Source organism: Eutrigla gurnardus (assembly GCF_963514095.1).
Source record: "Eutrigla gurnardus genome assembly, chromosome: 6".
Classification (NCBI taxonomy): Eukaryota; Metazoa; Chordata; class Actinopteri; order Perciformes; family Triglidae; genus Eutrigla; species Eutrigla gurnardus.
Genome location: NC_139920.1, coordinates 10,017,291 through 10,041,030, shown reverse-complemented (window position 1 = coordinate 10,041,030; position 23,740 = coordinate 10,017,291). Strand labels below are relative to the sequence as shown.

Genomic DNA, 23,740 nt, shown 5'->3' with positions numbered 1-23,740 from the left:
ATATAAGAAGTGGACGTAGTCATTGTGACATCCATTGGTTTGAGGACTACGATTTTGAAGCCTTGAGTTCAGTATTTTCACTGTCGCCATCGCGGATTTATTGCAACCAGTGAATGAAGTCACCATATTTGGACTGCGGAGGAGCAACGTGGGGGATCTGACAAACAAAGCGGCACCCCGAGCAGCAACCTTACTGAATCTGGATGCATCTGGCTTCTAACAAAGTTAGCTTCCAGAATAAAGTGTTGAAGTAATCTTGGTAGCTAATTGCATTGGTAGCGTGGTAGCGTGGTAGCGTGGTAGTGTAGTAGCAGCTGGTTTACTCACAAGGTAGCCCCGCCCTAAAGCATACCCTGCTTTATCATCTATTTTACTCTAAATGGACCATAATTTACTAAATGAACATCATGCTGTATAGAAGAAACTAAAGATTGAGACCATAAACTCATGTTTACAATGTTTACTGAAATAATGAATCAACAGAGAAGTAGGGTCATTTTCTCATAGACTTCTATACAATCAGACTTCTTTTTGCAACCAGAATCAAGGTCGAATCAAGGCTTGTAAATGGTAAATGGTCCTCATTTATATAGCGCTTTTATCCAAAGCACTTTACAGTAATGATTGACATTCACCCATTCATACACCTACGGCGGAGTCAACCACGCAGGGCGACAGCCAGCTCGTCAGGAGCAATTAGGGTGAGGTGTTTTGCTCAGGGACACCAGGCACTCAGCTAGGAGGAGCCGGGGATCAAACCGGCAATCTTGTGGTTGCCAGCCAACCTGCTCTACCTCCTGAGCTAATCCCCCCCATTGTGTCTGTGGTGAGTCTGTGTCAGTCAGGAACAGTAGGGTATTCTTTAGGAGGAACATTTTTCACCACTAGTTCTTCAGTTCATAAGCTCATCTGAACACACGTTTGAAATATTAACTCAAGATCAGCACTTCAAACTTTGATTGGTCCGTAAGTGTTGCTTTTCTACGAGTTGATCTCTTATCTTGAACATAACCTGCTCCAGAGCAGGTCAGGTGTGCAGCATCAGTTACCATGGTGATCTGCATGATAAGAAGCCACCATTGTAGGACTGAAAACAGAGTTGAAGTTAACTTGCTCACCACAAGTCCTGCTTCGTCGTACAGGCCTCAGGACCACAGAAATATAGAGGAGGATCATGACTGTACCTTTTACTAGGCAAGCTAGCTTAATTGAGGTTCAGAAAAAGAGCATTAAATGCCATGTTGGTATTTATTATAATGGATATTGTTTGCATTTGAAAATCATTGTGTCTTTAATGTTTTATGTATTATTACAATGTTTTTGTTAAACATAGAAGTGTTTGTTTTTCCATTATAGTCAAAATCCCCCAGAAGTCACCCCAGTTTACCAGAAATCTACTTTAAACAGTGTGGCAACATGAACACAGTCAAAGTTGGCTACCGAAAGCATCCAATTAGATAGTGTTTGATATCATATCAGCAGTAAGCTGATATGATGACGAAAACATCAACATTACAGATATTCTGTAACTCAAACACAAATACAGAAGACACATTCATGTTTCTGTCTGAAGATGAACTTATTAGGTTGACAAGTAATGAAATTATACATTAAAAGTAAAATTATTATATTTATCGTGACTTGGGACTATTCCGTGAAGCAGGGTGGTACACATGAAGGGGAAGATTGATTCCACATGATCACCTTAGCTGACTTCAGATTGCTGCTGTTTTCGGTCAACACTGATTGTGTTTTGTCTTTTTCAAGGTGTGGAGGTTGGACCTGGTGATGGTCATCCTGTTTAAAGGAATCCCATTGGAAAGCACAGATGGAGAGCGGCTGGTGAAGGGAGGCCAGTGCTCCAATCCAATCCTCTGTGTCCAGCCGAGGCACATCTCTGTCTCTGTCAAAGAGCTTGACCTCTACCTCGCTTACTACGTACAAGAGAGAGGTATGTACCAACGCACTCTTTCACGTGTACTTGAGATCACATTTAAATATTGAATCACTTCATCCAGATGTTTTGCTAAATGATTGGAGCACACAAAGACACTTCCTGGTAGTGGTTGCACGGATCTGCAATAGGAGATTAAATTATTATTGCTCAACATTTGTTTCTCTGTGGAGACAGTTGGGTAATAATGAAAGGGAAGCTGTGTGAATGGGAGTCAAATACCGTCAAAGTGCTGCACATCTGCAGGTGTGTTTGTATTGTGATCATTTTGTCATCATTTCTATGACCCGATTTCATAGATGAGGTACAACCAAAGACTTCTCTTTTAAATGTTCCAGAGAGAAACATATTTGTGGATGGATATGGCTCAAACCTCATCTGACATAGCAGCTAGATTATCACTGAAAATGATAGAGTGGGAATCCTCGTGTGTGTGTGTGTGTGTGTGTGGGTTCCCACATTATTTTTAGCTTGGCCTCATCTCTAAGACAAGAGAAACAGTGATGGAAGACCTAGATTGGATTTTCGAACCAGGCCAACTTTCCTTTCAAAAAGAAAAGCTTGTACAAGCTCACTGATAGATGTGACAAAACACAGTATAAATATATCTTTATATACTATTTAGTGAATAAGTAAATCTTCTTTATTGTCACACATTGTAAAGTGAGTGACCACTCCTCCTGAATACTGAACCGAAGGCTGTGCCATCAGTGTGTTAGTTTAGATCCTGATCCTTGTATGGCAGCCTCTGCCGTCAGCGTATGAATGTGTGTAAATGGGTGAATGCTGACATGAATTTTACAGGCCAGAACCTCCCATTCTGAAAAGTGAAGTTGACACTGAAGTACCTTCAACTTGCATTCTCTCTGCTGGCCATCAGGGGGCGACTCCTCTGCTTGCAAGAAGAAGTCTGATTGAATAGAAGTCTATGAGATAATGACTCTACATCTCGCTTGATTTATTATCTCAGTAAACATTATAAACATGAGTTTATGGCCTCAAGCTCTAGTTTCAAGTCTTCTTCAATACAGCATGATGATCATTTAGTAAATGATGGTCCATTGAGAGACCAAATAGTCAATTAGCAGGGTATGCTTTTGGGCGTGGCTACCTTGTGATTGACAGGTTGCTACCATCGCTAGACTAGTTTTTACTTTAACACACTGTAAAGTTGACCTTGAGTTATGAAGCTAACTTAGTTAACAGTTTCACATCAGAAACCAGATGGATCCAGATCCAGTACGGTTGCTGCTCTGCTGCTTGTGACTGTGAGAGTCTTTGGGAATCGTCCTCTTGGAGCCACAGTTATCTGATTTAATATGGAGATCATTTCGAAGAAGCTACTGTTAGTCATGTGATTCTAAGAAATCCTTTCTGAATCCTTCTCTCTGAGAGTATCTGAGAACTTCTTTTTTCTCATTGGTCGGTTGTATAAATATGTTTAATTCAGCTACCAACCAAAGAATGCAATGTTCACATCTGGTTTTTATATTGTGGCTTCAGGAGGAGTCTCACTCAGTAACACAACGAGGACAGGACAGACACAACTGCACCAGTAACTAGTGACACCAGGTAAATAACATACCGAGTGACTACAGAATAAACATGATCTCCAGCCAGCCCGGGTTTCAGGGGAACACCGACTCATAGTGAGTCAGGGCTGTGGTTAAGTGTTGTGGTTGTAAAAACAGCTCAAAACAAAGAGTGCTCTAAAAGTCCTGCTGTTTATAACTGCACCATTGCAGTAAAGTCCAGGCCATACAGCAATAAATAGATTACAATAACAGTTGTAATGTTGTTGTTAGTAACAGTCAGCGTATTAAGAGAATGAATAAACTATTTGACCTGAATGTTAACTGGAGACATTGTAGGATTATATGTCTCCATAAAATGACTGAAGGCTTTCTCCAGGCAGCAACCTCCAGTTCTGAGAGGTGAAGCCAAGGCCGAAGTGCCTTAAACTTGCATTCTCTCAGCTGGCCATTAGGGGGCGAAGTCTTACTTGTTTTCTATGTAGGAAGAGCTACACAGTGACAAATATTTGACTAGTTTCATGCATGATGACACATACAAGCTATTTAACTGCACAAACCATTGAGAATGTCTCACATTCACAGCAGTGTAACCTGGGAACAGTTCAATGCTGGAAACCAGTAAACCTGACGCTCGGCTCATGATGTCCTGCACTTATTGTGTCTGCAGATGTGACTACTAACTACCATCACACTGGTCATGTACTGGTGGAGACATACGTATTGGTAATCCATTTGTTTTTCAAAGATGATTTCAAAAGTGAAAAAAGTTGCTAATTTGCAACTGAGGGTCTTATCACTTACAAATACACCACTCTAAATTCAAATCCGTAGATTATTCGGCATTGATGATTCAATAACATCAACATATGTATCTTAATAATTCATTTTATTGGCGCTGTTTGAAACAACACAATAAAAAGAAGAATCCCAGTAGATACTCTAACCAGCAGTATTGCACCAACAACCACTTCAAAGTCACTTCAGTCATTCTTCTTCTTCTGTTCTGTTTGAACATCTGGACCAATCTTTGGCCATTAAAGCATTGAGCTGCTGAAGAGATACTTGTGTTAATGAGTAGTTAAAGAGGTGGAGTAGATGGAAGGATGAGTAGCTGGTAGGGGTGGGCCATATCATATCGTTCACGATAATACTGGTATATATTTTTACATGATAAAAAAACTCATATCTCCTAACCTGGTACCTTAATGGTGGGACAGTAGATATACATACATGTGTGACAAGTGAAAATGTCCTACATGAAAATCATCCATCATAGCAAAATGTATTACTATTCCATGCCCTGAAGTGGCATAGGATCTGTCTGGCACTTCATTAGCAGGATAGAACCTGGAGGACTCTGGAGAGACCAAAAACACCAGCGTTTCATTCATTCATCAGATTTCCAAAGGCACCAGATGGACTCAAACTGGGACACTGGTCCTTCTGTTCACATCCTAAATGTCCCAGTAGACACTGATGACGATCAGACTGGATAAGATTGTAACCATCTAAGAGCGATGTGGGGCTGTGGGGGAATCCTTTATCCGAGGTGGCCTGTTTACATCCATCAGCTGTGAATGTTCATCTGGGAGCTGTGTCCTGATGTATTCATGAAAACAAGTGTTTGAATACCAACTCTCTCTCTCTCTCTCTCTCTCTCTCTCTCTCTCTCTCTCTCTCTCTCTCCCTCTCTCTCTCTCTCTCTCTCTCGCTGGCTCTCGCTCTCATTCTGTCTGTCTCTGTCTGTCTCTGCAGAGGCAGAGCAGAGCAGCAGTCCCAGTCGTACAGGAGTGGGTTCTGATCAGGAGGACAGTCGGACCGCCACCATGGGTAACCAAAGGATCTTCACTTTTTCAGTCTGTGAGAATATTCTGAAATGTACATGCACATGCATAATGTTCATCATTAATGGAACAGTTGCTCTTTTTTCATTTAATGTCTGTTCATTTTCTCGGTTTGTTCAACAACGTGAACAAATACAATAATGACCTTATTCATAAATAGGACACCAACCTGGTTTGATGTGATTGATTAAATTGATAGCAACTCTTTTGGAAGAGAAGAAGGATCCTTTGCAGTCGGCAGGATGCAGGAATTTGTTCCAACCATCTGTGTAGTCATGGATGAATTGAAACCAAGAAGAAAACTGTACTTAAGCAGGACTTAAATATGTGAATGAACATTATATTTATTATCATTATATCACCTCTAGTGTCTAAATGCTGTTGTGTTTCTCCAGATGGTCCAGAGTTCCAGGATAGTTTTGTGACATCAGGAGTTTTCAGTGTCACTGAGCTGGTCCAGGTCTCAAGAAGTAAGTCTAACTTACCTTTAACTTTAGCCTTGACCCAACCTATGACCACCAACTCTTTATCTATTAGGTTCAGTTACATCGTATAATCGTTGGCCTCATGGAGGACAGCCCCATATTCCATCCAACTTGTGAAACGTACGTCCCAGTCAGATTTTTGGACTGGATGCTAATGTGAATGCTATTTGCAAGTAACGAGGTGCTAATTGGTGCCATATGACATGAACATGGTTTAACATTCCTGACGTATTTTGGAGGAAAATTGCTCTTTGGTCTTTTGCTGCCAATTGGATGAACACATTTATTCGTCACAGTTGTACTATTTTTTATCACATAGCACATCTGATAAGCACCATGTGTTGGGTGACTTAACATTCATTTGGCAAAAAGATAGAAACACAGGTATTGAACGGCTGATATTAAAGTCCCAGTCGGCAAGTCCAGCGGATCAAGGGCACTCTGTCAGATTTTGAATGTTTACAACTCTCACGCTCCTCCCCCACGACCACCGAGCTCCTTCCCCTTGACTTCGTGCCCTTTGAAATCCCTTAGGTCACGCCACCTTTGAAACGCGGGTCCGATGTTTTATCACGGGCACCATCGCAATCTTTCTTTATTTCCTTATTTTCCACCAGTGTTTTCTTTTCCTTGGTTGTTTTGGACCTCCTCGTTTCAGGTTTTAACCGAGGAATTGGAAACTTGTTGCTACTTCCCTCTACCTCCCCCCTGTGATAGTGGAACAACCCGAGGGGGGAGGGGCTCTGTGTGCATGAACACAGCCCTGCGCGCTGATTGGACAGGATGATCCGGGCTCTTTTGATCTTTGCAAAACAAACAACAGGCTCTACGTGCACGTAGAGGCGTGCTTTTTTTTTCTAAAACCGGATGATTTATGTTGTTCTATCAGAGCATATTGTCGGCTTCAGTGAATATGATCAAAAAAATATTGCCGACTGGGACTTTAAATATAGTGTGTGTGTGTGTGTGTGTGTGTGTGTGTGTGTGTGTGTGTGTGTGTGTGTGCAGCTCCAGTGGTCACAGGAGTAGGACCTAGTTTCTCTATGGGGGAGCTCCAGGGTCATTTAGCCTACGACCTCAACCAGTCTGTCAACCAGCCAGTCAGCCTCAGACGATCATTGGCCAGCACCTCATCCAGCGGGTAATCTCACACACACACACACACACACGCTGTGCCACCACTGTTACTTTAGCTTATGAAAAATCCAGCCACATCACTATCCTTCATGAAGTGAAATCACACAATTTTCAGATTCTGTTTCCTCTTTGAATGCACATCAACATTTGGTTTGTAAGAGAGCCATTTAACAGTGAAATGAAAAACTGTTTATTAGATGAAAAAGTAGCTGCTGCAGAAGTACTGTAAAGCATAACCTGATAACCAGTCAATCATCAGCTACCCATAGCCCCATAGCCACGTCTACAGTCTTTCCAAAGAAGAGCCAGTCCTAACACAGTGTGGACAAAGCTGATGGACACAATCAGCACAGCTGGACCTCAAGCAGCAACCTTACTGGATTTTGGTGTGAAGCTGTTAACAAAGTTAGCTTCCATTGCTAAGATTTAGCTAAGCCTTAAGGAAATATTAACAGCTAATTGCATGGGTAGCATAGTAGCGATGTTTTAGTAGCTAAATCATACCCTGCTTTATGGTCTTTTTTATTCTGAAAGGCCAACATTTACTAAATGATGATCATGCTGTATTAAAGGAGACTTAAAACTAGAGATTGAGACCATAAACTCATGATTACAATGTTAACTGAGATCATAAATCAAGTGAGAATTGGGGTCATATTCTCATAGACTTCCATGCAATCAGACTTCTATTTGCAACCTGCGGAGTCGCCCCCTGATGGCCAGCAGAGAGAATGCAGGATACTTCAGCTTTGACATTACTCTTCAGAACTGGAGGTTGCTGCCTGGTTTAATCACATGAAGTTCCCTACTTCCCAGCACTGGTGTTTTATTTATGGACAACAATGTCTCTGCACAGCTGTCAGCTACTATTAATAACATCTGTATTCACTGAAGACCTTACATCAGTGCACTGTAGGTACTTCAGCACTTTTAGCCACTGATCCCAACAAAACAAAACACTTTGGACATATGTTTTCTAGCTCTCTGCTTTGATTACTTCACATAACCATCAAGAAAGCATAATCCCAGGGGCCCATTCCAGAAAGCAGGTTTTCCTGAAACTCGAGTTTGTTAACCCTGAGAAGAGGGATACTCTGAGTTTTCCGTTCCAGAAAGAGAGGTAACTCAACCTTTAGGTCAGTTACCATAGTAACATACTCTGTGAACCTAACCTGCTCGCTGGCAGGTTTGCTTCAATAAACCCTGAGTTTCTCCTACATGTCTCCGCCTTTTTTCTATTAGAGAGCTCCATTGATGATGGCTTTGTAGAGTCGGCAGGCAGGCGCGCAACTCAGAGTTTACATACTCAGAGTTGATCGAACTAATTTAGAACAGCTGTTCTGGAACCGAAAACTAGAATTGCCCATCTCACAGTTGGTCAACTCAAAGTTCAGGGTAAGGTTCAGAGTTGCCTCTGATGTCTGTACGTGTTTGTATATGTGTCTGCAGGAGTAAGCGTCATAAGTCTGGCTCTATGGAGGAAGAGGCTGACAGCCCAGGAGGGGAGTATTACCACTCACCTTCCTCTCCTGCCAGCAGCTCCAGGAACTGGACTGATGACATGGAAGGAGGTAACACAATAAGAAAACAAACATCACATTTATGAGTAATGACAAGTAGGGGTAAATATATATATATATTTACTTCTTAGGCTCAATGATGAGAGGTTAACATCACGTTGCTGCATTGGTCTCAGTGCGGTTGTATCTGAGTAGTTTTATGAGGCTGCGTGTTTATTGATGGTTCTATCTTGGTTTATACTCGGACGTCCCATCCAGAGAGATGAATCTGATGATGATGATACGAAACACAAAATGCTAATTTTATAAACAGTGTTTACTGAAGTAATTAGTCAAATGAGAAGTATGGTCCTTTTCTCAGAGATTTCCATGCAATCAGAGACGAGTTGCCCCCTGATGGACATTAGAAAGAATGCAACTTTAAGGCCCTTAAGCGTTGGCTCCACTGTTCAGACCTGCAGGTTGTGTCCTGATGTTGAAACAGGAGATTCACTGCAGACAGTAAGCTCAGGCTGTCAGGAACCAGAACCAGGTCTCAGCCCTACTTTCACTTCAGCTACACAGTGTCTCAGAGCATGGCCACATTATCTGGAGTTTGTGGGACTTTTCCCTTTAAACCTCTTTACATATATGATGCAATGCACATTGTTGTTTATGGTTTGGTGGGGTAGTGGGTACGTCTTCTTACTTTTATGTGGGAGGTTTGGGGTTTGAGTGTTAGCTTAACATGTATTCTCTTGCTAGTTCCGCAAATTCCCATTTCAAATAATAAAACTACTTTTCAATGTCCTATGTTTTTGTTTTTCTTCCATTTTTTCCTCCATTTTAACATGTTTTATTTGTTCATTAACATGTTTTTATATGTTGGAGGTTGGCATTTGTCTGAGGCAAAAGTCTAAAGCATCTAGTTTCACAGTGATAAACAATAATAGAGTGTTGGAACTGGAGGTAGGAAAAACACCAGAGTTACAGCTGTGGTTACACTGCTTGTTAAACCAACAAGTTAAAAATAAAAGGTGTTTGGCAACAATAAATGTGCTTTTGTTTCAGGTCTGTCTCCTCCAGTGAAGAAGGCAGAGCTGGACAGTCCCTCTCCCCAAGAAGACTCACCACGACTGGGCTCCTTCACTCAGCACCACCGGCCAGTCATAGCTGTTCACAGTGGTTAGTATACATAGATGTGCATTTACATATATACTACATACAACTTACAACTACATACTCATACATAATTACATAAATAGCTACTTACATTCATACACATATGTATATATACATACAGATATAGATATATACACGTGCATACATAAATGTATACATACATAATAAGTTCATACACACGTACGTACGTATTATACTGTATATGTGTGGTATATAGGTGTGTGAATATGAGCTCACCAAGATCAAAAGGTCATCCACTGTCTTCTCTCGCTCTCTCTCCCCTGTGTTGTCTCTCTGTCCAGGTCTGTCTCGGAGTCCCCACCCATCCTCATCTATTCATTTCTCTCCCTCGTCCTACTTCCCTCATGGAGCGATCCGCTATCCTCCTCACCTGGCCCAGGACCCACTAAAGGATCTGGTCTCATTGGCCTGCGACCCTGCCAATCAAACCCCCAGCTCAGTGAGTACCACCAGTCAAAAGGTGATGGTGGTGGTGGGGGGAGGGGTGCTGAATGTCCCAGACCTCCTCTACTACTATGAGAGATTATTACACACCAGAGTCAGAACTAATTCTACCTGAAAAACAAAACAAAACAAAAGACTAAAAACTTCATTATGTGCCTGAAATGTGTGTGTATTCACTATCTGGAGTGAGGTAAGTATGGAGGTTAGTGCGGCACAATAGTATTTTTAATATTTTATTTTATATAACAGTTGTAAGGTGCAAGTTGTACTGGTAAAACCTAAACAAACAGACATGCACTAGTTCCTGTCAATTTGCAAACGTGATGGAAAACGGCTGATAAATGTTTTGCAGCACAAATATGACAATATTCGGTTTTGTGTCGTTCTGATTTTTGCAGCTGAATGGCAGCAACCAGGTTAAAGTTCCCAGTCACTACATCTCCTCTCAGATGTTGGCGCTGCCAGGACCTGCACCCTCCCTGGCTCCTCCCCCGTCCTCCTTACCCAGGCCAACGCTGCCTGTCGAGTCCAAGGCCACCACCACCTCCTCTGATGGGGGAGCAAACTCCCCCACCTCACCCAGTAAGTGGTAACAACAACTTATATTGCAGCCTGCTCTCTCCTAACAATTTCCCACACAACTAAACTGCATTTTTTTGTTAGAAAGACAGTACTCTTAGTTAAGGACTAACTTAATATGATCATACCTAATGAGTCCATTCCGTTATTGTTTTTTCACTTGCACCATGAGTTCTAGCCACAGAGAGATCCATACTGATCACCTCTAGGAAGGTATTAAGCCATTGCTTATGCATAAGTCTATGAGGTGGTTGCCAGCTTCTGGGCTGCATTCAGGCCGACTTAAACTACCCGCTTCCCAGGATATGGTAGTTGTACATCATTTAACAGCATAGCACATCTGACAGTGTAGAAGACACTTAAGTCTAAAAAGCACTGCATTCCCAGATCATATAAGAGCCCACATGTCTGTCAGGGCAAAGGTCCCAAAGTGGACAACTAAACTGCATTGTGGATTACATTTGCTCGCGATGTATCACAAATTAGTGTCTGTGGAGGTCTTGGAGGACAGGCCAAACAATGCAGGGTTTTCACCAGGAGACCAAGACCACACAACAAGTAATGAACAAAAGTTTTATTTGGATTGCCTTGAGTATGTGGGAAGGATTGGATAAGAGTCCTGTTCGCTGGGATGGTGGGGTGAGGGTCGGGTTTGGTGGGATGGTCAGGTAAGGGTCGAGTTTGGTGGGATGAGATTTTTGATGGGATGGTGGGGTGAGGGTCAAATTCAGTGGGATGGTGGGGTGTAGTGGTGGGACAACATATCAAAATATCCATATTTCGTGATACTCACTGCTGCGATACGTTGTCGATACACTGGCTCCAAATATCAATATAACATTTTTGTTTAAAAGATTGACCATTATATATTTTATATATATATATATTATTTATTTATTTTTTTAATTAAAATATGCAGGCCTTACCATTTTTCCCCACCAGAGTCACTACCTCATGACTCCTCTAGGCCTTTTGCCAGTTTATGGTTATATTGGAATGATGGCACATGTAGACTTGTTCTGTCATTATGTGTTAATGAGGGACTGAGCTAAGACTCTGCACTTTGTCATATATTGTTTAATCTCAGTTGACAAATTCTGTGAAACTGACACCAAAATGCAGTGAATAAACACAGTATACGATTAATTCCTGCTTTTCACAGATATCGTGATGCATATTGTAGATGAGTTCTTGCAATATATCGTGTATCGCAGAATTGCAATATCGTTATATCATCGTTATCATGGGCAAAATAGTGTGATATTATCATATCGTGAGTTACTCTGTGATTCCCGCCCCTATTGGGGTGAGGGTCAAGTTCAGTGGGATGAGGGCCGATTTCAGTGAGATGATGGGGTGAGGGCCAAGTGTGGTGGGATGGCGAGGCAAGGTGGGGGTCTAGTAAGGTGGGGGAAGATTGTGTGGGGCCTTGGTGTTGTGGCTGGAGCACCTGGGATCTCGGGGGATCAAGACTCAGGAGAGTGTGTCTTGATGACCGTCAAGCTTCATTATTTCACCAGGGTATGATTTCAGGACCTCCTTGTTGTTTGGTAATGGAGCAAGCCACAAACCACCGTGCCACCCTGTAGAGAGGGAAGAGGAACAGGATTTGGGGGTGGGTCGGGTTGTGAGACACGTTTATATAGAGGGCTGCACAGGTAATTGAATTAATGAGATACAGGTGGTGGAAATGATGGGATAGTTAACCAAATTAGTTGGGGGAGTGAAGTGTGGTCTTGTTCCTGAACCTTAGTCAAAATAACTTTAAAATGTAAAACTCCGACTGTTTCAAGCATTTCAAGAGTGTACATCAATTATGTGAAAATACATAATTGAGAGTGTAGTTAAGTTGTATGGGGACATAAATTTGTATGAGACAGAGTTGGACAATAGTCAGTTCCACAGTCTAGAAAACCTCTCAGGTCAGTTGTTAACATATCAGCTGGGTGGAGTTTGTCTTCGTACCTTCAGTAGACAGACGTTAAAGAACTCTGAGACTGATGTTGTTAACCCAATACCCTCAGCATACTCAGCCCCGGGGACCCCCCCTGCCAATCGCACCTCTTTCGTTGGAGTCACCCCTCGAGACCCAGGTGGACTCTACCAGGCCCAGGTTAGTATGGTTCATCTGACATTGTCAAGCTCAGTTTAGAAGCTCAACTTACTGTAGGGTTAGGAAAAAATCAGTTCCACCTATTCATTATGGTATCTCTGGAGAAGAATCAAACCATTGATTATCTGACTATATTTACTAGAATTAGGAAGCTTTCCTTTCATTCATGTTTTGCTTTCCTCTAAAAGTTTCTTAACTCATCCATGACTCATCCATTTCTACTGACACTCTGTCCTGGTTGATAAAATGTAAAAAGGAGGCGATGCTGGTCAAACTAAACAAAAAGTGAGCTTTAATGACTTAGCTGATGCAGAACTGACGGGGAACCAAAAAACATAGGAGGCAATGAAACGATAATAGATAATCAGATCCACCCGTCGCTCCTCCGCAGTCCAAATATGGTAATTTCTGTTCACTGGTTGCAAAAATTCCAAGATGGCAACAGCTAAAATGCCAAACATGAGGCTTCAAATCCGTAGTGCAGAAACCAATGGGTGATGTCACGATGACTGCGTCCATGATCACGACTTGGTGGTGGCACGTACAACACAACCTTGTGACTGTGCAACGCTCAGGGCGTGTGATGCAGTCTTATGGTGGAGGGGACGACTTTCAACCAGGAAACCGCTCTCCGTGTCCTGGTGTTACCTCAACCCAACCAAGTGGTTTTGTTGCCTAAATCCAACATTAAATTGTTTCCACATCATTTTAACTAATAATATGCCACCACCTTCCATTGTGCTGTTAAGAGGTCATGGTTATTTCAGCTATTTCTGACATTACTGGGTCCCGTAGACTGCACAGTGGAAAAAGGGCCTTAAAATATTAGGCTGTGCACTTCTAATGACTGAAATAATGTTGTAATCTGAGTGATTGGTGGAGTATTTCAGTTTGGGTTGAGGGGTCAACATCATGAGACAGTATGTGATGTCTGCATGGAGCTGGACAAACGTAATGACAGCATCCGCAACAATCAATCATTGGAGCATTGTAGAGAGCTAACAGGAAGTTGGCATCACACTGGTTGCTCCACAAAATTACAGAAAATAATCTCTATGGCAAGCAAATGGTAATGGCATGTATTTCAGCTTCACTAATTACACCACTTAATGATTTTTATATTTGGCTATAAAGGAAGTAAACCACAGTCACAACGAGAGTGACTGTGTAGAGTTGACGCAATGACATCTAGTCTTCCCATTTAGTCTCCTTTAAAGAAACGTAAAAGCTTCAACATTCTACAGAGGGATACAAACTTTTTCTGACTATCGTAGAATAAAACATTAAAATCTCATCAGCTTGTGTTAAGCACAGACCTTATTTCAGACATCCAACCAAAAACACATGAGCTGTGTCCAAAATCCCTCACTAGTGAGTTCTCAAAGTATTCAACGTATCCAACAATTCATCTTGAAAAGTACAAATGATGGTTACCAAGCATTATATACCATCATGCATTGCACTGAAGGAAAAATAACAGATGTACAAGAGTAGAGAGAGCAGAGTGATTGAGACAAATCCATGAAAATTATGTATTTAATTAGAGTAGAGCATCACAACACAGACGGTCACAAAGAGAAAATAACCTGAGTCGTGTCCCAAAGTGTTTTTTCATTTTACAGATGAACTCGCAACATATTCTGCTACGTAGTCCTCTACATATACAGTCCTCTACATAGTCCTCTACATAGTCCTCTACATATACAGTCCTCTACATAGTCCTCTACAAATATAGTCCTCTACATAGTCCTCTACGTATACAGTCCTCTACATAGTCCTCTACAAATATAGTCCTCTATGTAGTCCTCTACATTTAAAGTCCTTGACATAGTCCTCTACAAATATAGTCCTCTACATAGTCCTCTATACCCGAGAGTCTAGAGAGTCCTCTACATAGAACTACCTAATAGTGAGTAGGGAGAATGAGTGAGTGATTTCGGACACAACCATTGACTTGGAGTTGAGGGAACAGGAAGTGCATAAACGCTGACTCATGTCTGGGTTTAGGACTGTGTTGGGGTCACTGCTTGTTGTGGATGAAGCTGCAGGCTGATGAGATGATTAGACAGCTGAGGAATAATTATTATTTCTAATGACCGAAGTTCATCAGCAGAGTTCAATGTTAACGCTGTTAAACTGTTGGATAATGTGGATCAGCACTGTTCATAAATATACCAATCAGCTAAACAGGATCCTTATTTGTACTTATTTGTACTGAATGACAACATGAATTATGTAAATGCATCCTTTACACGTTTCTTCATTAGGGATTTGATCTTTTGATCTATGGAGTAATGTGTATATATATATATATATATATATATATATATATATATATATATATATATATATATATATATATATGTATAGTCATAGTCATATCCAGTGTATTAATGATCAACGTTTGAAGATAAAGTCTGGTCTCTGTCTCTGTTCCAGTCTTGGTATCTGGGCAACTGAGTGGACTGTGGAGGGAAGCTGACTGTCAGAGTACCAGTACCGTCCTGGAGGAAAGGAGACAATGTTGTCATGACATGAGCAGAGGAAAAACCTATTCATCTTTGTGAAAGCATGCTGGTCATACATCTATAGAAATATGCAGTGTCATATATTTCTCTATGTGTATGGACCCAGCAGAGACGGCCTGGATGGAAGACGGATGCTGCTCTACGCTATGTGACACTAACTGGTTGGTCTGGATGAACTGCAGACCAGAACCAGGCCACAAACACACCAGATCCTGATCCTGTGTTCCCAGGATGAGGCCTGGATGTCAGCCTTTAGTCCTGTCCCCTGGGTCTCCACACTAAACCCAGTATAAGGCCTCCTCCCTGGGACAGACATAGACCTCATCCCAACCCCCCCTCAACACCCAGAATGTCCCTCTCCGCTGCAGGTGCTGCTTAGAATATATGCAAATAATAAGCCTCCCTTCTTTCTGAAGCGACTACAAAGAGAGATCCTGTCGTATGTAATGTTTCTTTGCACTTTTTAATCTGTTCTTGATATGTCGTTGAAGCAGAGCAGTTTGTTCTCTCTTCCCACCAAAAGACAGAGGCTTTGTCTTTTTTTATTGACAATCATCAGCCTGAAACCGTTGCGTTGCTTTGCTAAGCTCATGTATTTAAGACTGTTTGATTGTGCTTTTTTATCAGAAAACGATGAGTCATAGTGGAATAGAAGAGCTATATTCATGCTGCAGATTGAGTTACTGGTACCAGGAGGAGACGCTGGTCAGCTGCCACTTAAACCAGCAGTATGTGGCAGTAAACTGGCTGCTGGACTCTGTAGCACCATGTGTGTGTGTGTGTGTGTGTGTGTGTGCATGTGTGTGTGTTCCTTACATTTCCATCCCTGCTCTTTTTGGAGGAGATCTAGATGTTGTTGTCTCAGAGGACTCAGTGGCGGGTTTGTACTTAGATTAGAAGGAGATACTGCAGCGTTGCACTATGATCCAGTTCATGATGCGGCGTGTCTGCAGGCTGCCCCGTGTTTGTCTCAAAGTCGTCGACGGCCGACTTGAACTGAGCACAAAGTCCAGGATTGTTGTCCTGCTAAAAGGTTTCTGTTTGTTGCGGGTCGGGGTTCAGGTTAGGTGCTGGGCTAGATGGTTTACCACGGCAACAAGAAAAGCATAAACATTTCAAACAACAACAAGTTGTCCAACCTTGACAGTCATTTAGTCAGGCAAAGCAATATTCTGGCCAATTGCAGCTTGACTTAGTCAGTAATCTTTTTAACAGCCTAAAATCTGTCATGATGCATTTTAACATTGAGTTAGAATCCTCTAATAGAAGCCAAACATGGATTTCTATCGGCGGCGAACCAGAATCAAATATTGATGTCAGTCTGTCAAAGTGCAGCAGGAGTAGATTGTTGCTGTTTGGTACTCCATCGCACACTGAATATAACGGACTAATACTGAATCATCTGTGCCATATAAAGCTGCCTCTTGACTCGTGTTGCCTGGCGATGTGGACGAGTTTGAGTGTGTCACATCTGCACACATCAGGCACCAACCACGCATGCTAGAGAGATCACCAGGAACGGCTCGCTCTTGTGTTATTTCCTTTCGTCTCTTTGTTTTTTAGTGTGGTGGAATACGTGCGACTCTTTTTCATCTTCACGTGATTCTGTGAGGCCTCGAATCTCTCGGTTGACTCTGCATGCATCAGGTTGGGTTGCATTCATTTTGATCACGGGTGTGTTTTCCTCTCCAGGTTTGATTGGTGTCAGAGACTCCGAAGGGGTTCAGGTGCTGATGTGAGCTGGGTCCTAAAGCTGATGTATAGTGCATGGTGCTGCCCTGGTCTCTGTGTTGACCTAATGAATGCATGGCTCAAACAGACGATACCTCTCCCCTCTGTCCTCCCCTGCCTCTCCTCCCTCTGTACTCTGTAGGACATCAGACAGCAGTGGACTGAAGGGCTCCTGTCTATTTCTTTACATTTTAATAATAGCCCTGTTATTAAACTTCTACTTTGCACGATATTTCATAAAACACATTATGTGCCTTGCCTTTAGTTAAAGAACAATAATACGTTATGGAGAAGCAGCTGGTAGCACTTAAAAAAAAAACAACAAGAAAAAAGCTGCATGAGTGATTGCTTGACATGAACCAGTGTAGCAGGTGTTTTAGGTTCAACAACTTTGATTAGCTCTGCTAGCATCCATCTGAAGACGGCACACGTTGACAGTGGAAGGCGTCACACTGGTTTATCATTGAGTCACATGACATGTCCTTCATCCCACCGTCCAGTAGCCTTCCCTCCTTATCTTAACCGTTGTCCATCAGCTGACTGGGTGGTTGTGTGGTCACATGATAACAAGTGGTTCAAGGATGGCATGACTGGTTATGATCCGCATGTTCTATACTACGATCAAGTGTCCCAACGGCAGCTGAGAAAGAGTGGAGACCGTGGACGTTGAGTTAAGATGATTTTGTCGTTTTATTGTGGGTCAGACTAGAGAAGAACTGGAGCACCCTAAACCTTGGACTGTTCCTGAAGAATCTGATCTGGTTCAGAGTCTCAGCTGTGGACCTTGACAGTGTTGAGAACCACGGTGGTCGGGGACAGTCTGGCCACCTGAGATCTGAGTCACTACAAACACGTCCCCATCCTGTCAAACACACTGTCTTCTAGTATTTCGTGAATATTTAGTGGCGACGCCTCTCGACCACCTAATAGACCGACGGTGAACAGGTTCAGACTCCAGGTCAGCTCTGTGATTGGCCACATTGACCACGGGACGAGTCATGTGACAACATAAGGCCATAGATGACTTTTATACAGATGCATGCACTTAACACTATTCTTAATCAACTTGGCTTTGACCTTATTTTTAGTTATGTTTATGTTGCTTGTAGTGTTTGTAAGAATATGTCGGTCATAAATCGTAGGATGTACAGAATGTTTAAGTTAAGATGGTGGCCAAGCCACAAAGAAAGGGACCCATGAAATGGGAAAACTAAGTTTATCCCTGTGAGGGATGATGAACGAGACATTAACCTGTAGTTCCTCCACTAAGGCTGCACAATCCTCTAAATGACTTGTTTTCAATACAGTAATATGACTCTGTAGGGTCCTGTGAGATTCTAGTAGGTTAGACCCTGATAATAGAATAATGTTGGTACAACATGACCCTATCAGACATTGCTGGCTCGGGGTCCTGGGTCAGGTCTTCGATCATAAATGATGAGCCAAATTACCACGTGATGGCGCTATTCCTACAGAAACAAACCTGAACGTAACATTTGTTTGTCCTAAATCTGATAGGTCAGTCCTGGTGAGCTGAATTCATGGACACCAGGCCAAATTGTAATTACAAGTTCACTCTTTAAATCAAAGCTATGTTGGCTGATAAGACTGTGTCACCGGCGACAGCAGGTCCTGGCTGCCACTTCACCAGGACAAATACATTCACCAGTAAAATACAAATACAACTGGTGTGAATATGGACAAACATTTACATCTTCTCTCTCACACCGCTAAAACAAAGACTCACAAAGATTACTGAGCACATTGTACTGTAGGAATCTCATCACTCCTTCACATCGTGAAGTAAAACTTATCCTAAAACTAAAGCTTAACTTATAGACATGGTGTCTCAGAGGTCTGAATCCTCTTTAATTTTTCTCCAGCTTCCTTAGATATCATCAGCCAGCTGAGCAGTGTGTCGGCTCTTCATTCTATCCTACAAAATGAGACAAATAAAGTACCACCAGCAAGCCCCAGGGCCTCGACACTCTATCAGACAAGGTCAGAAGCTCTCAGTAACTATGGTGACAACTATGGTAAAAGAAGTCCAACAGAGATATTAACAATAATCGGTGTGTTCAGGACATCTCAAGTCAAAAGTGAGGTGAGAATAATAGTACACGTGAGTTCAGCCTCTCTGGGCTGAAAGGATGTTGGCATGGAAACATCACAGCATCACTTTTCTGTTGTTCTGCATGCTTTCATCTGCAGTACATGTTGCGTTCAAAGCCTGTACCGTAATGTGACACGCTTCAGCCCAGCAGTTGGTGCTCAGTACTGAGAACATCAGTGGAGATGGGCTGTTCAGGTCCAGAGGTAACAAGCCATCAAACAAATCTAGAGGAAACAGATGGTGAATAACATTCATGCTTATCATCATGTTCAGGGACTAAAGTTCCGTCCTCAGTTTCAGGGTTGCAGAGGACAAAGGCTGTCACGTTCCCATACACAACTCAAAGATGTGGCGAAGCCACTTACCAAAGACAGAGTGTGAACAGATGAGCTGCTTTGATGGTGACTGATGACGGTGACCGTTTTCATTTCCTGCATCAGCAGCAGTGATCCAGTTAGGAGTTCCTTTACCTGCTTTATCTTTAGCTCAGCACACTGACCTCAGTTCGACACTTCTAAGGTACAAGCATTGACATGAATGGTGGCTGAGTTCCATTCAGCTGCTTCAGTTTCAGGCTCCTGTTGTTAATGATATTACAGTAGATGTAGGCCTGACGTTGACAACATACAACTGATCATTACATTGTCATCACACACATATTAATAATTTATAATACATTCTTGCGTCATACTGAGTTGTTACTTGGATGCTTCTTTCTTTAAGATATTTTTTAAGAGAGTCGGATAAGAATGATGTGCAGCAGCCAGGAATTAAACTGGAACTGTAAATGTGTATAAATATATATATATATATATATATATAATATATATATATATATATATATATATAAATATGTGTGTGTGTGTATATATATATATGTGTGTGTGTGTAGATATATATAGATACACATGAGTGATAGTGTCTAACCAGGCAGCAAACTCCGGTTCTGAAAAGTGAAGCTGAAGTGCCTTAAACTTGTATTCTCTCCGCTGGCCATCAGGGGGCGACTCCTCTAATTGAAAAAAGAAGTCTGATTTTGTGGATGTCTTTGAGAAAATTTTTCACTTGATTTATTATCTCAGTAAACATTGTAAAATGAGTTAATTGTCTCAATCTCTAGTTTCAAGTCTTCTTCGATACAGCTTGATGTTTATTTAGTCAATTATGGTCAATTTAGAGTCAAATAGACCAGAAAGCAGGGGATGCTTTAGGGCGGGGCTTCCTTGTGATGACAAGCCCCTACCATGGTTTTGCTAATGCAATTAGCTACTAAGATTACTTAAAACTTCCCAGAAGCCAGATGGATCTAGATGCCGTAAGGTTGCTGCTCGGGGTGCTGCTCTGCTGCTTGCGGTGATCAGATCCATCCGTCCCTCCCCCACAGTCCAAATATGGTCACTTCCTTCACTGGTTGCAAAACATCCAAGATGGCGACAGCCAAAATCCTGAAATGTGAGACTTCCAAACCGTAGTTTACAAACCACGGGTGATGTCACAATGACTCTGCCTACTTCTTGCAGTCTGTGTCCAACATGTTGTCGGTAGGCAGACGAAGCTTTGGACTCAAAAGATGCTTTGAATGGTACTTTGGGAAAAGAAGGAAGTCCCGCCATTAAAACACATGTATGAATAATAATTAATCTGTACATCATATTAACTGGTAAACAATACGTGTGTGCCAAATAACAACTCAGTAGAATTACATCACTGGTAAAACACATAAAGAGACTAGGCCTTAGGGACCTCCCCACCACCACTGAATCCACTTGATGCTATGATGATTGCACTGATGGCAGGATGAAAACGTGTACGGTCAGTTTCTATCAAAGTACATTAAATGAATGGCTAAATGTTGATGAACATGTTGTTCTTCATCGTGTCCATTTCCCTCTAGATTTGTCTCTACTCTGTGGTTGTTCAATATCCAGTCAGTGTTTCTGGACTGATCCTGTTTAGATGCATCATATCAGAATCACAACAGTTTTACCGTGACTTGTGTTTAACGGTTAGTATTGTGAACGGTTGTGATTGTGACGGTTGTACTGCTGGTTGTTAGATTAGCAGCTGAACGTGATGTGAGGGAGAAAGGAGATCTCAACAACTGCGTTTGTTTTCCTAGAGGGCTTTTTTCTATAAACTACTAATGGTATTCAACAGTCAACCCTACTGCTGCTGTTGCCTGAAAACCTTGTAATTCCTGTATAGCTTTTTTTGCTGTTTCTTAGTTGATTTGTATTTTTAACAGCTCCTTAAACCTCTTTCTGTAATTCTCACAGCAGTTGGAAAAGCTCTCTTAGTGAGTGAAAACCAGATTTTGTAGAGCTGTGACGAGACGCCATATTGAAACCTTTCTGTATCTGCGTTTGCTTTGTTTCTGCACACTGTCCACTCTGTGACGAAGACAGTTTGTAATGAACGAAAGAGTTGTTTCTCAGAGAACATTTAAATGCAGTCTCATATTTTAAGGATTATTTTTCTCTTCAGATATTATGTAAAGGACTGCTTTGCTTGCTTACAGATATATATCCCTTACATCAGAGAGCATAGGCTTTATACAGCCCATATAGAGCATAGTCCTTTTCACAGGATATTATAGTTCATTCAGTGATATAGCAATGAGACATGAAAAATTCCCCCAATATATCAACACAATAGACAAGTGTGAGGTGTAGTCTGTTATTTTCACTGTTAAAGAAAAGACTATACCATGATTTTTATTGAAAAATGGCAGCCAATCAGAAACACAGTAATACACAACACAGTATCATGGCAGTTCATGAAATAGTCACAAAATTTAAATCTACTTGATTCGTCTGCATAGACACAAATTTTCCTTTTTTTCATATCCCTCAACACAACTTTAAAACTGTATTTCAATTAGAAGTATCATTGGTGCTCGGGATGTCGTAATGCAACAAAACCAACGTTAGCTTGAGACAACAAAACCAGCGTTAGCTTTAGACAACAAAACCGACTTTGGCTTTAGACAACAAAACCAATGTTAGCTTTAGACAACAAAACTGACGTTGGCTTTAGACAACAAAACCAACGTTAGCTTGAGACAACAAAACCAATGTTAGCTTTAGACAACAAAACCAACGTTAGCTTGAGACAACAAAACAATGTTAGCTTTAGACAACAAAACCAACGTTGGCTTTAGACAACAAAACCAACGTTAGCTTGAGACAACAAAACAATGTTAGCTTTAGACAACAAAACCAACGTTGGCTTTAGACAACAAAACCAACGTTAGCTTGAGACAACAAAACCAGCGTTAGCGTTAGACAACAAAACCAACGTTTGCTTGAGACAACAAAACCAATGTTAGCTTTAGACAACAAAACCAGCGTTAGCGTTAGACAACAAAACCAATTAGACTAGCTCTGGATGTTGCATAATCAAGTGGATGTGTTTAATTTGTGTGTCCACCATGAAAAAGGATCCTAATTAAAGTTACATTGACATCGCTTTAATGCTGAGAGACACAAAGAAAAAATGGACAATTCATGTCCTTGCAGATGAAACCAATAGATTGCATTTGTGACTATTTAAGCGACTTGCCGTGACACTGGGCTGTGGTTCATGACTTGGTTTCCAAATCCAAGAAGATAATAGATGGGGTATTTGCGGATGTGGAGTGCTGATGTTCAGTACGGACATGTTCACTGTGGACAGGGCTGCTGCTCTGGACTGGATGCAGTAGCTCTAACAAGAGCTTTAAGAACGTTTTTCCTTTCTTTGGGTGAAGCTGAATCTCAATAATCAACCTTTATTTGCATGATGTAAACTGTTCCTCTTTGACTGAATTTGGACAGGACAGTAAATGATGTCAACAGTGTGGCATACTAATGTCTTTTCATCTAAACTGAAGTCATGGCGTGTTTCTCAAAGTCAAGGATGCTTAATTGGTAGGATGGGTCCTTCTAAGTCTGCTCCTGCAGAGACCATAAGACACAGTCTGGAGAATGTAACGGTTGACTGAAGAAATACTTTATTCAGAATAATTCACTTTGAAACAATTCCTAGTTGGAATATTGACTTTACATTCCTCAAAACCATATAAACATATTCAAAATATATAGGCCTATTGGAAAATAAATACAATCAGCACGGATTTTTACAGTTTTCAAAATTTACGTACAACGTTCAATTAATACACTCTCTTCAAAGCCACCAGAGTCCAATGAAAAACACAAAAATGTATCATCTTAGATTGTAAAACACACTTCAATCAAACCTGATGAACCTAATACAACTCATCAAAACTGCCTAAATTACCTCTTTACATTATTCCAAAGCGTCCTGGACATTGGAACAGTCATTCGGGGGGAACCGGTGACGTCGCGTCCTTGGAGGATCCTTCCTTGACATTGAGAAACACTTGACAGCTGTCTGTTCAAGGTCGGACTTTCTGTTCCTGTTTGAATGTGTCATAGTTTGAGTGACAGCTGTCTGAAGCAATGTTTCTGACCTAATGTTATTCTGCTGTGGGGGATATTAACATCTTTGATATGTCATTATAACCATATTTAGCCATTGATATCAGCCGATGCTGATAAATTCATTACTGGAAAT

The 23,740-nt window shown here is 41.5% G+C and overlaps 1 protein-coding gene across 4 annotated transcripts in view; it reads left to right on the top strand.

Annotated features, from left to right (window-relative positions):
* The window catches only part of nfic (nuclear factor I/C), a 35,245-nt gene extending 11,993 nt beyond the window's left edge, over positions 1 to 23,252 (top strand). For 2 of the 4 annotated variants that reach the window (XM_084011462.1, XM_084011464.1), the window contains exons 4-13: positions 1,768 to 1,951; positions 5,245 to 5,319; positions 5,729 to 5,803; positions 6,827 to 6,959; positions 8,405 to 8,526; positions 9,526 to 9,639; positions 9,939 to 10,096; positions 10,500 to 10,683; positions 12,705 to 12,793; positions 15,233 to 23,252. In XM_084011462.1, coding sequence (XP_083867588.1) covers positions 1,768 to 1,951; positions 5,245 to 5,319; positions 5,729 to 5,803; positions 6,827 to 6,959; positions 8,405 to 8,526; positions 9,526 to 9,639; positions 9,939 to 10,096; positions 10,500 to 10,683; positions 12,705 to 12,793; positions 15,233 to 15,253 — 1,155 coding nt within the window. In that variant the 3' untranslated portion in view covers positions 15,254 to 23,252. The remainder of the gene's footprint in view (positions 1 to 1,767; positions 1,952 to 5,244; positions 5,320 to 5,728; positions 5,804 to 6,826; positions 6,960 to 8,404; positions 8,527 to 9,525; positions 9,640 to 9,938; positions 10,097 to 10,499; positions 10,684 to 12,704; positions 12,794 to 15,232) is intronic. The other 2 variants (XM_084011461.1, XM_084011463.1) reach the window with 1 other exon arrangement.
* Positions 23,253 to 23,740: the final 488 nt, after the last annotated feature.